At 50.6% G+C, this 16285-nt stretch overlaps 2 protein-coding genes across 6 annotated transcripts in view; one reads left to right on the top strand and one right to left on the bottom strand.

Annotated features, from left to right (window-relative positions):
* Positions 1 to 2873, top strand: part of DOCK7 (dedicator of cytokinesis 7) — a 150827-nt gene extending 147954 nt beyond the window's left edge. For all 5 annotated transcript variants that reach the window (XM_031968986.1, XM_031968987.1, XM_031968988.1 and 2 more), the window contains one exon: positions 104 to 2873. In XM_031968986.1, coding sequence (XP_031824846.1) covers positions 104 to 146 — 43 coding nt within the window. In that variant the 3' untranslated portion in view covers positions 147 to 2873. The remainder of the gene's footprint in view (positions 1 to 103) is intronic.
* Positions 2874 to 3251: 378 nt separating this feature from the next.
* Positions 3252 to 11053, bottom strand: USP1 (ubiquitin specific peptidase 1). The gene is made up of 9 exons (XM_031968993.1): positions 9295 to 11053; positions 8920 to 9109; positions 8669 to 8795; positions 8413 to 8523; positions 8097 to 8257; positions 6908 to 7584; positions 6162 to 6332; positions 5243 to 5444; positions 3252 to 4965 (listed from the first exon to the last, which is right to left on the bottom strand). The coding sequence occupies exons 2-9, from the start codon at positions 9087 to 9089 to the stop codon at positions 4224 to 4226; spliced, it is 2361 nt and encodes a 786-aa protein (XP_031824853.1). The 5' UTR covers positions 9090 to 9109; positions 9295 to 11053; the 3' UTR covers positions 3252 to 4223.
* Between the last annotated feature and the right edge of the window lie 5232 nt (positions 11054 to 16285).

Consider the following 16285-nt stretch of genomic DNA (forward strand, 5'->3'; position numbering starts at 1 on the left):
CGAGACGCCCTTTGCTGGGTTGAGAGAACCTCGGAGCATGTTTATGGGAAGGACCAGGCCAGAGACAAGATGCTTCTGATCATCTCCCGTCCTTTTCCCCCAGAGATTCCTTCAGCAGGATGAGTCTTCGCAAAGTGGACCTCTAGGAGCACGAGCACCTGCCCCGTCAGCTGCAGGCGGTAGAGCCGGACGTGGCCGTGTCCACACTGAGAATCGCACGGAGACTCCAGGCCCGGGACCTCGTTTTGGACAGATGCCTCCGGTCCCTCCTGGGGAAGAGTTCAGGGCCCAGAATGCGCCTCCCTTGTCCAATGTAGACTGTTACTGCATAAGAATCATGGCTGTGGCTTTCCAGCGTCCTGGGGAGGTGCTGGGAGCTTTTTCAAAGCCATTTCTGTGATTCCAAGGTACACTAAATACATTTACTATTATTTATAGCCTACCTAATGTTAAATTTATTTACATCCAGTTCATAGATTTAATTTATATTAGCTTTTCCAGATGCATTTTTGAACCATTTTAATGTAGTAATGTTTATTTTAAAGGTACTTATTAAATATGTGGATGTTTTCACTTATTTTATTCCCGTGTGAACGTTCCCATCTGTTGGTGGGGGCAGAGGCTGCTGGGAAGCCAGTCAAGAGCTGTTGCTCCCAAATTACTGAAGTGAAGGTCCCGCCCAATGCCCACGGAGGGCCAAACGCTGGAGACGGACGGCTGGAGCTTATTAAATTGTCAGATGGAGGAAGTGAGGGGAGGTGACCCGCCGTCACCCACGGGCCGCTCGCCCAAGGCAAGGGCTTGAAGGCAGAATCCTGGGGCTTCCCTTCCCAGCCATGGGACGGAGCCCTCGAGCCCTGGGAGAGAGGGTCCAAAGCCTCTTCTGGTCGGTCCTCGGGCTTCGGGGACAAACCGTGAGGCGGCTGGGCTCGTTCAGAATCTGCCTGAAGAAGAACACTCCTCTGGGCATGCTGGCCTTGGGGACGGTGCTCCAGGGAGGGACCGGGTGCTCCCCAAGCCCAGTAGGCGGGCCACTGGAAGTGATGTGTGGGTCCTCAGCCCTCCTGCAGGGGAGAAACCCCGGGGAGTCTGCCCCGAGAACACACAGGGGCCCCGATGGCGTTTTGGATCTTGTCTCGCCCCTGTGAATGACGATGTCCGTTGGGCTGGGGAAGCTCTTCCTTGGGTCTGGAAGTGAGCAAGTCTCAGCCATGTGACCGCTTTCTGCCAGGGACCCCCAGCAAGGAGCCAGATTCTACAGCAACGTCCAGGGGACAGAACCATTTGGGCCTGGGACTCTGTGGTGGCCGGTCCGACTGACACAGAGGAGAGAGCAGCTTCCAGGCTGGCTTGGCCGTGGATGCAGCCCAAGGCTGGCACCGATGGACACCCCAGAAAGAGCCTCACCCGTCCCCTCCCGGGGCTCTGGCCTGTCAGCATCATCCAGGCCTGGGCTTGGGGAGAAGAGAGGAAGCAAGCAAAGCGGGGCCCAGAGGGGGAGGAAGGTGGTGATGGTGATGATGAAGGTGGTGATGAAGATGATGGTGATGGTGGTGATGGAGATGGAGATGGAGATGGAGAAGACAGTGGTCACCAGCAGCCAACATTGCTGAGCTGCTTGCTGTCGGCCAGCACTGAGCTGAGCTGTGTGCAGTTCCTCTTCACGAGCACTGAGGAAGGTGCTGCTTTACCCATTTTACAGATGAGGAAGCTGAGGCAGAAGTGAATGCCCTTCCTTGCTCGGGGGCACCTGAGGCTGGATTCTAACTCGGATCTTGCCGCCTGCAGGCCCGACCCTCCCTCCGCTGCCCCACCAGCTGCCTTTGGTAACTCAGGGCAGGTGAGGGGCTGCCATAGGGTCCGGGTGGAAACCCCTCTGCTGGCAGCTGGAGGGAAGGAGGCCCCAGGACAGGGTCCGAGCTTCCCCAGGCCAGGGTCCCTCACTGCCGCTGAGAACCAGTGGTTGTAATGGAGAAGTGGGGGCACCCATCCCCCTTGAGCCTTCCTTCCCTGAGCTGCAGCTTCCCGTGGGTCTGTTCCTCTCAGGTCCAGTTGGCTCTCGGGCCATCTCTAAGCTGGTCTGAGTGGAAGCTCTTCTCGGACGTCCCCCACCTCCCCACAGTCCGTATTCCCCAAGATTGGGCCAGCTGCGCTTTTAACCTACCACAGAGAAGCCCCCGCGGCACCCCTCCGGCACGCTGCAAGTGCAGCCCCCACCACGGGTGAAGGTGGCCTTGGGCACTCAGACCGTCCTTTGGGATCACGGCATTCGAGCCCGGAGTTGCCACGGGAACAGTCCAGGCCTCTGAGGTCCCTTTGGACTCTTACCTTGTGGGCCCTGCCTCAAGGGAAAATGACCCCCACCCGCCCCCAGCCCAGCTGGGCCCTTCCCAGTTATTATTGAACAAATGCCAAGGTCTTGGAACACTTCCCATTTATCGGGCTCTTTTACTAGGCAGTCTCAGTATCACAAAAGCCAAGCACCCGGCCGGGGAGGTGCATCCGGAGGGATGCCTGGGTCCGGACAGGCTCAGCTGGCCAGAAGCATCTGATGGGATCCATGGGCCCGAACAAAAGCTGGCTTTGTCTGGGAGGGGGAGGGGGGGGGGGAAGATAAAATTTGGCCAGAGGTAGAGGGGGTGACATCTGGGGGATCAAGCTCAGTGCCCCTGCCCTAGATCAGAACCGCTGAAGTGAGGGCCAGGCCTCTAGGGTCCTCCTTTGGGGGAAGCAGTGACCTCACAGAAACTGTTTCACCCTATTCTCACGTGTAAAACTATCTGATTAATCCTTTAATCATGTTTTTCTTAACACAGGAAGACTCAATTCCCCACTTTTTCTTTGCATGTTAATATATTCCCCCTGAAATTGTAGTGTGCTTCCAATTATTTCTTTAAAATATTTCCTTAGAATAACAATTCTTTTTCTCAGCTAACATTTTAGAGCAGGATTACTACTAAGCAATTTCTAAATAAAGTCTTAAAGAATTAGTGAGCTTTATGTTAAATACATTTAAAATTTCCACACAGATTAAATAGGTAGATAAAAGCTTAGTTGTGGGTCACAAGTACCTGGTTTGAAATTCTCGGGTTTGCGTATTCCATCAAATGATCAAGTAATTCTGAATTGAAGAACTGGCTCATTCCAAACCCTACTGCATAGAGCCTCCCCATTTCCCATGTTCCCTTTCAAATGGCGACTCCATAGGGCCGATAGAACTAGCACGTTATTTTTCATACAAGAAAATAATATTGTAAAGGTAATTATGAATGTTTATTCCACATATATACACAAATTCTGTTCTTGAAAAGAAACCAGATGCTTTAGGGTAGAAAGCTGTTTAAGTACAAAACTTTAGTGCGTTTGTATACATAGTTGCTAAGCATTTTAAATTGAATGCCCTCCCTGCTTTAAAAAAAACAAAACAAAACAAAACAAAACACAACCCTAAAGGTCATAGCTCTAAATTTTTATATCCTATTTACAAATTATATAGCAATATGACTATGAAGAAATACAGACTACTCTGTCCAAACCTAGACTGATCTGCTAAAGTACAAAATCATAATCATAAATATATATATATGTATATATATCTATAAAATCCTTCCTAAGGTAGTGATGGGCAAAGGATGCTGTCCAAAGGCTTCTGAAATACCCCCTCTAAAGCGATCCAAGGCACAGAATTCACGCCAGTGTGAACATGAGAGTTCTAGAATCTGTGTGTCTTAACAGCCTTCATGGATTTTGCTTCATAACTGTTACAAAACTAAATGCAATGAGGTGGCTGCCTCCTAATTTACAAAATCCACACGATCTATAAACATTTTGGCAGTAGATATAATTATTCCAAAATATGGAAAATACAAATACAGCACTTTATTTTTAAAAGCCAATACAAGAGACAGGTGTAAAACTTTCTTTAAAAAGTGGTTTTTAAAGAACTCTAGTTGGACAAATTGTTCCAGAACCTATACAAGTTTGTCCTCAGAAGCTAACGTATTGCTAGTCTCCAGCAGAGTGGTTAGTGAACATGGAAAATGAATTCTAAAAATTAACAAGGGTTTGCAGTCATTCAAATTCACTATTCATACAAAAACTAGAGACCAGTAATAAGCCAGGAGCTTCCAAAAGCCAATGAGCCTCTACCTCAAGGAGTCTTTGCTGTAATCTCTATTTATAAGATTATCCAAATCTGTTTTATATACACAACGAAAATACACTCACTCTATAATTTTCTTATAAAACAGTAAATAAGGAGTGGATGTGGAAGATGTCGCAGGGGAAAGAGAATTCAGAAAGTCTTTTTCTTCTGTCACCTTCACTTCGGAATCATCAAAGAGCAGCCACTTCCCCTCGTACTCTTTCAAGCTCTGTATCACGTCGGACACTTTGCTTTCCAGCCCGTTTGCGCCAAGGTCCGCCGGGCCCCCGGGCTCCTTGGTTCTGTCCAGCTCCTGGGCCCCGCTGGTGCCGCTCGCCTCGGCACTTCGGTTTTCAGCCAAGGCCCCGATGACCTTGTCCGCGCCGGACGCTCGGTGGCCGCTGCAGAACTCGTAGTCGGGCCGGCTCTTCTGCCCCCCGAGAAGCCCGACGCCTTCGACGTTCTTTTTGCTCAGGACCTTGCTGGGCTGGGCGCCGCCGTTGACCCGGAAGGCCACTTCGTCGTCGTACTCTTCGGCCAGGGCCTTGGCGTCCTCCTCGTTCAGCGGGTCGGCCTTGGCCATCTCGTACATTTGGTCCACCACAAAGTTCTCCGTGTCCAGTTCCAGACTGTTGAGGTCGGTGACTTTGACCGAGGCGGTGTAGTGCCCGCTGCTGATGGTGATCCCGCTGTGCATCACCACAGCAAACAGCCCATAGCTGTCGTTGGTCGGCTTGGTGCTCCACTCCTCCAGGGACAACTTGAGGGGCGTCAGCAGGGGCGTGTTGATCTTGGAGAGCCCGCCGCCGTAGCAGTCGAACCTGCCAGAGCACAAGGGTCACAGCACCATGAAGACCCGCGCTGGAACCCGAAAACACCTCCCCTTCCCCCCTGCAGAGCCAAAGGACTGACGGATTCGTGACGGAAACGTTCAAGGGCAGACCAATCCCATCTGCCTCCCACGGGCTAGCAGCCTGACTGTCACAGTCCCTGTGTGCTGACGGGTACCCACTCCTCACCCCTCCCCCTGGAAAAGCACCCACTAAAGAACATGCTAGAACGATCAGGACCAGCAACCAAAACGACACTGATACTCACTCCAAGCCAGTGGCCGCAAAGCACTTCAAATGGATGGTTATCACCTCGGGCATCTTGTCAAAAAGGAGGCTCCTTTCCGCCTCCGTGTAATGATGGCAGTTCTCACAGAAGTATTTGTCCTCGCCCACGATCCTCTCCACAGAGGCGAACTGCGAGATGGCCCACTTCAGGCTCTTCAGCTCCGTCTTGGGCTCGGGAGAAACTGCAGAAAACAGCCTTCTGTCACTCACATGAATACGTTTCTGGGGCTCAAGGATCTCCTAAGGCTAACGTGGTCACATTCAGAAGCTCTCTGACTCTAGCTGTACACAGCATGCTACGTCTTGCCTAAGCTAAATGTTTTTGTTGAAAATAGTGAATGACTCTTAAAAGAAGAGAGGAAATCTGTACTATCTCACATGTAGCATAACATAGAACGTCACATTTTATACATTTCCAAACTCAAAAAAGCAAGGTACTCAACGTGCTCTAAAAAATGCAAGGCAGCTGAATGCTATTAAAACAAGGAACAGCCTGAAAAAAATAACTCACCATCTGGGAGAAACCTAAAAAGAACTGAAAGCAAGGAATCCCCCCAAAGTCAATCAGTATTCGCTCTTCTAGACAATGATCAAAAATCTCACTTCCCCCAAATTAATGCTTTTAGGAATACCCCACTTTACAAACACAGACAAGGGTGTCTTTCCAGGCTGCAAACTTTGTGGATACACATTATAGTGAGAAATGTTCTTATGAAATGACCGTAGGTAGAGGTGCCCCCCAGAGGACCCCCCCTTAAGTGGGAGGCTGGTTTCATGAATCATTATTTACGTGCATCCTGTAACAACTGAATTGTTTTGCACTCCACATTCCTGGAGCCACCTGTTTTTTAGCTCGGAGGATGGCCGGGACCCGCTCCGCTGCCATTCAGCACACTCACTTTCCGAACTCTCCTGCACTTTGGAGAACTCCTCCTCCTGGACTGGGACGCTGATGTCCTGGAAGTCTTCTCTCCTCTCTGTTAAGCTTTCACACTCCAAGCACCGAGTTCTCAAAACCAGTTGGCCTTGGAATAATTTCTCTACCAACTCAAAACAAACTTGTTCCATCCCTACAAAAAAGGAGGGTTACTCAGAGTCAAACGATCGCTGAGAACTTCTGCTCCTCGGCCCCTGCCTGCTGTGAGTTACTCAGTGTCCTAATGAACAATGCATGAGCAAACCGGGGCTGGTCTTGTTCAGGCCCAACCTCTCTCAGCCCAGTTAGTAGCAGGATAAAATGAGGGACAGGGCACAGCCGGGGAGGAAATGCTGCGTCTCTGCAGACGGTTCTCTCTACTCTTGCTCTTAGAGGAAAATCCCCAAAAGCTCGGCCTCCGTCTTTAAAACAAGCTCTACAAAAAAATCGGGAACGTCCTCTGTACCGTGCTGGGCAGCAGAGCACAGGGGCACTCCTCTCCTTCAGAGCCGAGGGTGACTGTTTTAAAAGTGAGTTTTCTCCCAAGATTTTAATTGTAGTAGGAGATGCTTGGGTAAAGTCACAACAGGAGCCCATGATGTTGAGCCTGTCTTTAATGGAAGCTTCCTGACTGAACACCCCTCACCCACCCCAAGTGCCTGAGGCTGAACCCCCCAAAGGAAGTTCAAACTCTTCATCTGGGGGATGGGGGAAGGTGTCAACACTGACCTTTGTTTCTCAAAGACTGTCCTTCTTTGTCCTCCATGCTTGTCCCTGGGGGTGCAGCTTCCTCAGGGTCCTCCTTTAGAGCACCCCTGGGCTCCCCTTTCAAGTCCTCCTCGTGATCGCTGTCGGTTTCTTTCGAAGGCCCTTTGGGTCCCAAGTGGGTGGTGATTTTCCCCAGACTGCAGAACTTGGAGAGGATGCTGGGCTGTTTGCTGGTGGGCTTCAGCCAGTTGAGTTTGAGTCTCGATTTCTTGTGGCTTGGCCGGGCGCCGTCCCCATCGGCGGTCCCTTTGGGGACGGCTTCGGGAGAACCCTCCAAGCGAGAGTCACCAGCGGCTTTTCTCTTGGACCGGGTCTGCCTCTGGTTTTCCTCGGTGGCCACCAGCTCCTTAGACAGCTTCGACTTCTTCTTGGGATTCCCGGCGTCATTGTCACTTTTCCTTTTCACGTTTCCCTTGGGGAACTTGTCTTTCCCTTCCTCTGAGTCATCATCCTGCATGGTGTGCGTTTCCCTGCCTTCTCTCTCCTCTGGCTGGGGAGGAGGCAGTCGGCCTCCTGGCGCATTCTTCAGTTCTTCCTTCTTTAAGAGCTGACATGTTTCCTGAATATTTCCCAAGATGCACTGCAACACCTCCTGAGCATCGTGCTGCAGGTATCCTTCATACATAGGGTTCAGTTCCCTGTAAAGAACAAGTTTTCCCTGAAACTACTGAGTCTCTTAAAAGGTGTGTGTATTTCTCTAAACAGTTCTTTCAATTTAAGGTAGCACAATTACCCAGCGATAGGGACCATATTCTTAAACGAGCCCCTCCCAACAAATTGCGTCCCCTTCCAGTGGCCACAAACCCACCTCTCTCCCCTTGCCCAGAACACCACAGTCAACGCTGCCACGTACCAAACCAAGGTGGCCAAGCACCTTGCAGAGAAACGAGGACCACAACAAGATTCAGATGTTAAACACTAGGGGCCCTTTTGCCTAATGGGTGTAGAGCAGCACCTGGCCTGGGGTTCCCCTTGGGCTATTCAGAACCCCAGCAGCAGTTGTTTTCCCGGGACACTGCACCACCCGCAGGGAGCTTTCTTGGCGGCATCCGGGAGCTGGCCATTTCCCGGGAGACAAAACTGAGGCAGCCGGCGCGGGGCTTGCCAGGGGAAGCCTCAGGAGAGGAGTGGGCCGGGCGGGAGCCCCCACCTGAGAGTGTTGAGGAGCCGCCTGGGCTGGGTGGCCAGTTCATCTGTGTATTTCTCTGGATTCAGAAGAAAATTGGCCTGAAGTTGCTCCACGGAGATGATCAGAGACTGCAGGCTGCAGATGAGCTCGTAGCTGGCCAGGTTGTCCTCTTTGCAGTTTCCCTGCGGGACACAAGCCTCCGGCCTGACCTCGCTGGACGCCAGCGGCCCCTCCTCCCTCCTTCCCAGAGTCGCTTTCTGTGCCCCGGCCCAGCACCGCAAGGGAGCCCCGCCCGCGCCCCCGCCCCCGCCCCCTCCCGGGGGAGCTGCCCCCTCACCTGCTCCTCTGCGGGCGGCGCCCCCGCTTCCTGCAGGGCTTCCCGCTTCCGTGTGATGACGTTGAACAGATGCTTGACCCCCGTCTTAAAGCCCGGGCAGAAGTACAGCACCTGCGGGGGGAGGAGCAGCAGCGCGGGCGGGGGTCGGCGGGGGCGGGAGACGCGGGGAGGAACCGGCGGGGGCGGGAGCGGGAGGGGGGCGGCGGCACTCCCCGGTCCCTCCCCTCCCCCCCCGGGAGGGCGTGGCCGCGCTCACCTGCAGCACGCTGTTCAGGTAGCAGGTGTTGCCCAGGTTGTTGAGCCCCACGAAGGGCAGCAGGCTGTCCCTCTTGTCGCCGCCGGGCGGAGAGGCCTGCGCCGCCGCCGCGGGCACCACCTGGTCGCTGGGGGAGACAGAGGGGCGGGTGAGCCCGGGCCCGGCCCCTCCCCCCTCCCCCCGCCATGCCCCGGCCCCCGGTATTTTCCTCCGCCGCCCCCCCTCCCCCCCCCCCGCGCGCGGACACCCACACGTCCGGCCCCGCGGGCTCCGCGTCGCGCTCCTCGTCGTCCTGCGAGTCGGCGAAGTCCAGGGCGCGCTTCGTCTCCTTCTTCTGGAAGAACTTGAGGCTCAAGCGGCCCTTCTTGGGGCTCCCCCTGGCCGGCGGCCCCTGGCTCTCGCTGGGCACGACCCCGGGCATCTTCCCGTCACCGGCGGCACCTGCCGAGCGCCCCAAAGGTCACGACCCCGCCGGCCCCCGACCCCGCAGGGGGCGGGGCGGAGCGCGAGCGCTCTCTGGCAACGCCCCCCGCCCCCCTCCCGGCGTCCGAGGGTGGGGGAGGGGTGCCGCGCCCCTTCCCATCCCGCTGGGGGGAGGGGCGGGCGGCCGGCCTCAGTTTCCTTACCTGTTCATGGCAGCGGCCGCCGGCGCGGCTCCATCCCCGGGGCGGGGCCGGGCGGGGATCCGCGGATCGGGGAGTTCAGGGGGTCCGGACGCAGCCGCCGCCGGCGCAGACTTGGCGCGTTTTCCGCGGCGCCAGGACCCCCGCGCCGGGCGCCGCGACCCTGCCGGGCGCCGCTCGGAAACGCCGGGGCGGGCTCCGCGGCCTCGGGCCCCGGCAGGCCGAGCGCAGCGCTGCCGCCGCCGCTAGCCCCCGCGGCGCGCCCAGGCTCCGGGGCCGGCTCGAACGGCGGCTGCCCCCGGGCACCTAACGGGCGGCTGGGCGGTTTCGAAGGGCGCAGGCGGCGGCGCGGGCAGCTCGCGGGGTCCTCGCTGGGCGGGCACGCGCGTGCCGGCCGAGGCCTGGCCGCCGGGGTCGAGCAGCCCAAGCTCTCGCGGGCGCTCTCTCTCCCCGCCCCCACCGGCCCTGAGCGCGCGGGCAGAAGGCGAAACGTACGGGTCGGGAGACGGCGTAGAGCGCGGAGAGGCGGGCGGGAGTGCCCCAGTGGACGAAGGCTGCCGCCAGTTAATCAAACAGGCCAATCCTCGTCTGAAGACAGGCTCCGGCACCTCCCCGAGGGACCCGAGCAGCCAATCCTAAAGGAGGGGGGGCGGGAGCAAAGGCCCAGAGTCCGCCAATCGGAAGGGAGAGCCTGAGAAACATTCCAAAGACGCCGCGCGCGCCCCGCCCCCTCACGTTCTCTCTCCGCGCTTTCTTCGTGCCGGGGGGCGGGTTCTGGGGGCGGTGCCTTTCTGTGGGCGCGAGCTGGGAGTGCCTCGTTCCGAGCGAAGAGCCTCGGACTGAAGAGGCGGGGGAGGGCCGGCTTTGTAGTCCCCTTGGCGATCCCTCCGCTCCGTTACCGGGGAAACCAGATTTCAAATAAAACGGCAGCTGGGGCCGCGCGCCCCCTAAAGGACGGTGGCCGAACAGGGGCGGGGCTTGGCCTGTGCGGAAGCGGAAATGGGTGAGGCGGCCCGGCTCTTCTTGACGGTTCCGGCTTTTCCTCCACAGCGCCTGTCTGCTTCCCTCTGCCCCGGAAGCTGCTGCAACTACCCCTTCCTCGGGGATAAAAGGCCGGCTCCGCTGCTAGTCTGGCGGTCGGAGGACCTAAGGGAGACAATCCCGTCCCCTCCCCCGAACCCGCCGGCAGCGTGTCGGCCCCCGTTAGATTGTAAGCTTGCCGAGGGCAGGGCCTCACTGGGAGCGCTCCGCGCCTGTCCCCGAACTGCGGGCTCCCCGGCTGGGCGGCGTCCTCCGAGTCCCTCGGGTTTCATCGCCGCGCCGGACCCCCGCATAGTGACGTCATTCCCGCCCTCTTCCGGAAGCCGGTGCCAGCGGGCGCCTAATAAATGCTTGCGGGCCGATCGATGAGGGGAAAGCGGCCTTGGGGCTCGTCCCTGGGCTGCGGGCGGCGTCAATCACCTTGGGAGAAGGGGAGGCCCGGAGAGCGAGCATAGCGGGGGGGGCGGGAGGGGCTCCTGCGGAGGCTCTAACGTTATCGGAAGCAGCAAGTGAGAGAAATGACAGTCACTGTGGGAGCCGAAGGGTCCAGAACTTCCACGTCCTGCTATCGGAAACGGTCCCAGGCGGGCGGATCTGTGGGGCAATAGCGGAACTGAGTGGCCAAAAGTTTGCTGCAGATGCTGGCGTTAGGCTCATACCCCCAGGGATCGCTGGTAAAAGAAGTCCCTATGGACACGCCAAAATACAGCGATGCATCGTGACCTAGCAAAAAATAAAGCTGATGCCCATCAAGGGAGTGATGACTGAGCAGATTGTCCCACGCTAATAATTACTGGGTTGTAAAATAGAAGTACATGAACAGTGAGCAGTGCCGAGGAAAGGTTACGCGGGATATAAAGGGAAATGACAACTACTGCAAAAAACTGAAACAACTTTGCAAAATTGACAAAACACATGGCTCCAAAGGAGAGCTTTTGAAAGATCTCCCCTCCCCCTTCCCTCCACCCTACTCTTGTAAAGGGAGGAGTCTACAGTAGTGGAACCCTGCAGATGTTTTCAGGTTCTTTTCAAGGTACTAGTAGGTTTTGCTTTTTTTTTCTGTAAAAACATGTATCCTTTGTTATATGAAATCACTCTGAGAAAAGGGGAGAAGAGGTATACAGAGAAGATTTTAGCACGCATAAAAGCAAACAGGTTCGGAATACTACTGAAGACTAGTAGAATAAGTCCTTTAGCAAGATATAAAAGGATCCCCTTGCTGTGGGGGGATCTTTCAGTTGAGATTAATCTTAACAGTTCTGTAGTGGAGTCAGTCAGCACACTTGTGTAATTTTTCTCCCGCTCTATTCAGCACATAAATAGGAGCAAAAGCGAGACAGTGGAAGCAATCCAAAGTTCAGGGTTTGGCAAGGCCTCGTTGGCATTAAAACAAAGGTAAAAGGAATTCACTTGTATAGGCTAGTGTGAAATTTAACTGACCAAGAGATCGAGACCAAGACAAGGAAAGCGCAGCTGGTTCAAGGGTAATGAACTGAAAAAGATCTGAGAGGCAGGAGGAGTGAAGGTTACAAGGAGGAGGAAGGACAATGCTAGAGGCATTGTAATGAATATGGAATGAAGAAGTCAAAGAAAACTTACTCTTGTGACCAGATAAAATAAGGGAATGTGGGACACTTGGGTCATAGCAAGGTGAAGGACTGGGGTGGAGTTAAGGAGTAGGTCATACAACTTGAGTAGTTTGAAGAACTAAGAAGTTAGGGTATTTAGGAAATACCAGCATCTCTGTTAAAGTCCTTTAGTTTCTTGGCAGCAGCTATAGTCGAAAGATTGGGCCAAGCACTAAATTCATTGAGGAAGGAAGGAGAATGCCCTGGAGGCTGAGAAATAATGGTGACCAGGATCTGGCTCCTCAAAGGAATAAAGATTAGGGCCATTGATTAGTTTCCTGCTGCCCTTAGTACAAATGCCCAGGGCGCAGCAAACCCTGGCTCTGCCTTATGCTTTCAGTAGAAGAGAAAACCTCTGCTATGCTCAGCTGAATCCTGGCTGAGTGTCCCCTCCCCTGCTCTGGCTAACTGGGAGGGTCTGGATGAAGTCATCCCATTTTGACTCTGGTGTCTGACAAGGAAGAGAACTTTTTTCACTGAATCAATCAGAACTGATTATAAACTGAATCTGTACATTTCTTTTAATCAACCAAAAGCCATTATGTGTGAGACTATAAAAGGAAGAAGCTATCTTAGAACTTGGTCAAGTTCCTTGTCCATTTCTGGAGACTTCAGCATCGTTTAACATACTACGAGGTGGCTCAGTCCATCATGGTGGGACTCCTGGGTATTTTTCTCTGCAGCTTTATTGCTGTTTAAATTGGGGAAGCTCAGCTCCCATGGACATCTAGGTGATGGTAGAAGAAGCAGCCTTGCCCTATAGAACCTAGACAACAAAACTCAAAACATATTTCTGCCAGAAAAGGTCATTCCGTGTTGGTAAAAACCCCAAACCCATACTTCATTTGCTGAGCTGCCTTTATTCATTAATGTAACTATTATATAACTACTGTCTCTTAAATGGAGTGTTGCAAATATAGCACCCAAATAATACTCAAGTACAGCAATCCATCTAGATTTTTTCCAAGTATTCTTGAATGTTCAAATGAGTAATAACTCACAGACCACATCTTTATGGGATGCTTTTGACCATGATCTCTCTTATATATGTTTCTATGATTCCTCAATTCTGTTACTCTAATCTTTGAGAGTCTATGATATCCTCCTCATTAAACAGATGCTCTGTTACAAATGTCAGTAGACTGTTGAGGGTACTTTTTTCCCATAAATTGACAGTGTTTTTCAAAAAAAAAATTCTTACATCCCAAAATGTTGCTACATATAATGCCAAAATGTTTTCAACAGTTTAATCATTTCAAACAATACAAAATAGGAGCAGTAACAACAAAGTCAAACGCAATTATCAAGAGATTATGACAATTATAAGTGTTGTACCTTAGACATAAATCAGAAGGAAGATTCTTATAATAAAAATGGAGAAAATATTGTGCATCAAACAATAAAGGAAACCCACAAAAGATAGCCCAACCAAGAGCAAAAGAAAATTTAAAACTAAGCATACAGAGGGCTTGTAAGAAAATGGCAGAATGTTAGGAAATTATCTGGCTCCCCTCACTTCCTTTCCAAATAACTTAAAACAACCCCTTAAGGTGAAATTTAGAGTGGCAGAAATAATGCAAAGTCGGGGAAAGCAGTTGTCTAGTCTAAGATAAACTTTGAAGGCTGTTAGGAATCTGACCTCTGGGGAAGTAGTCTGACAAGGAGTGGGGAGGGATACTACCATGGCAACAAACAGCAAGCCTTGGGGGCAGCTGATTGGGGAAGTCAAGGCTTTGGGGATTTGACTCTGTCCATCCAAGTGGGGAGGAGCAAATGAATGAGCTTGCAGAGAGGAAGTGCCCTCCTCATGGCTCTGGGATAGAAAAGCGTGGTCAGTTGCAAAATGGAATCCTTGGTTTCAGTTCCAGTATAGAAGGGTGAACTGATGGTTCGGCAGAGGTAGCAGGGAGGCTGATGGTACATTTCTGAGATTGTGAGGAGCAATAGTGTTCATGGTGGCAGCAGTGTTGGCAACCCTGAAAAAAGTCCCTCAAGTTACTCACAAACTAAGAAGCCCAAAGAGCAGAGACCACAATTGACCTTGGAACATTGGAAAAACTTGTCAGTTAAAAAACCCCAAAGAGAGCTCTAAAAATAACATAAAAAACATGAAGCCTAAAATGTTATCTCCCACACCCTGGGAGTATAACTTAGCCCAACACCTAACGAAGTTAACAGCTAAAAAATATGCTATAAACAATAAATAATAGAAAAAGAATTGGACTGGAGATATTATGGTGATAGAGAAGATAAGGATTCAAATTCAAAAGGAGATAATAAAGTTAAAACAGCTACATAAAGCTTCAAAGAAAAATGTAAACTGGTTACAAGCTCAAAAAGGATTCTTGGAAGAGCTTTAAAAATTTGTTAACAAATAAGAGAGGAAAAATTGGAAAAAGAAATAAAGAGTAATGCTAGAAAATTGTGAACAATTAAAAAAAAGAGATCCAAAAATTTACTGAAGAAAATAACTCCTTAGATGTTATGAGCCAGAACTTGAAACAAGGTGATAACTCAAGGGAGATGTTCGAATCCTAGTGTTAACTCAATGGAATTGATACAGTGCTTATTGGTTCACACCTTAGAGCTCATCCTTACAAAGTGATGTCAGTTGCCTAATTTAGCATGGTACTTAGTAAATTCTCTAGCTCACTAATGTATTTAAGTACTCATTGGAGTTCACACTTTTGGGAGATTCACAAGTCAGTATTCAGTATGAGATTCACAAGTCAGAAACCCACAATCCCACTCTCTCAGAGGAGGAATCAACCTTTGGATTCACACCTTTAAGAGATCATATATAAGAAGCTCTTAGAGCTTCAGTAAGTTAGTTCAGAAGAAACCACCAGTCGGAGTTGAGCTAGAGCCAGAAGTCACTTCGAAGACTGACAGAGTGACAGAGCACTCTGGGAGGAAGCCCACAAGCCCACTCTCGGAGGTGGAGTCAGTTTCGTTCCAACTTTCACCTTGGTGCTAGCTGGAGACATTTGGAGTTGAGCTTAAGGCAAAAGACTTAGCAACGAGAGCTCTTGGGACCAAGGAAAGCTGAAGCCTCTAAGAAAGCTACCCAAGGAAGGAGAAAATAAACGTTTGGGTTTTATCAAAAGCTGGCTGCATTTGGAGTGATTATTACTCTGAGCTGAAACTAAGGCTGCCTCCAGAAAACCTCCCTAAGAAACCTGCTGTCAGAGAGAACCATCTTATATTATAAAAAAGAACAAGAACACCACACTTAAAAATTAGAATTGAAGAGAAGCTAATGACCTCATAAGATATCAAGAAATAATAAAATCAACATGGAAATAATAGAAGAGAATGTGAGACAGCATTAGAAAAACAACTGACTTGGAAAACAAATTGAGGAGAGATTATATAAGAATTGTTCGGCTACCTGAAATTCATGATTACAAAATTCATGATGAAAAAAAAGTCAAGACATACTTTGAGAAATTATTAAGGAAAATTGCCTTCAAGTTTTAAGACTAGAGGATAAAATAGAAAATGAAAAACTTGAAAAAGATTCCAAAGTGGAAACTCAGAGGAATGTTATAGTTAAGTTTCAGATTTCTGAAGTCAAGGAGAGAATATTACTAGCAACTAGAAAGAAACAATGCAAATATTGTAGAGCTACAGTCAGGATGATAAAAGATTTAGCAACTTTGACATTAAAGACCAAGGGTATGAAATATTCTGAAAAGCAAAGGAGCTAGGTTTGCAATCAAGAATAACCTACCCAGCAAAGCCAAATATCTTTCAAGGGGGAAAAAAATGTATATTTGATGAATTAAAGGGTTTTCAGACATTTTGAAGAAAAGACCAAAACTGAAGAGGAAATTTTGACTTCAAAATTGAAAGATTAATGATAAGGGATTAATAAGGTTGTTCCATTTAGTATCTAATAAGAGAAAATCATATTTGTAAGTTTTGAAGATGTTATCATTTTTATACCAAACAGGCATGAATGAAAAAACTTTTATAGTGAAGAGGAGGTTAGGGTAGAGAGCAGACAATGCGGTTATCTTAATTTGTCATCAGAACTGGGTTAAAGAGGGAATAACATATACAACTAGTTATGTATGCAAGTCTTTATACAGAAATAAGAGTAAGTATAGGGCTAAGATAAGGGAAGGATTCTTAGAAGGGTGTGTGGATTAAGGAAGCAGTGGTCAGAAGTAAACCAGACTTCCGAGGAAGGATCAGGTACAAAGAGAAAGAAATGAGGCTAAACAGTAGGAAAAAAGAGGATGGAGGGAAATATACAACTAATATGAATTTGAATGTAAATAAAATGAACTCACCCAGAAAATAGAAGCAGCAAAAATAGA

Source organism: Sarcophilus harrisii, chromosome 4 (assembly GCF_902635505.1).
Source record: "Sarcophilus harrisii chromosome 4, mSarHar1.11, whole genome shotgun sequence".
NCBI lineage: Eukaryota > Metazoa > Chordata > Mammalia > Dasyuromorphia > Dasyuridae > Sarcophilus > Sarcophilus harrisii.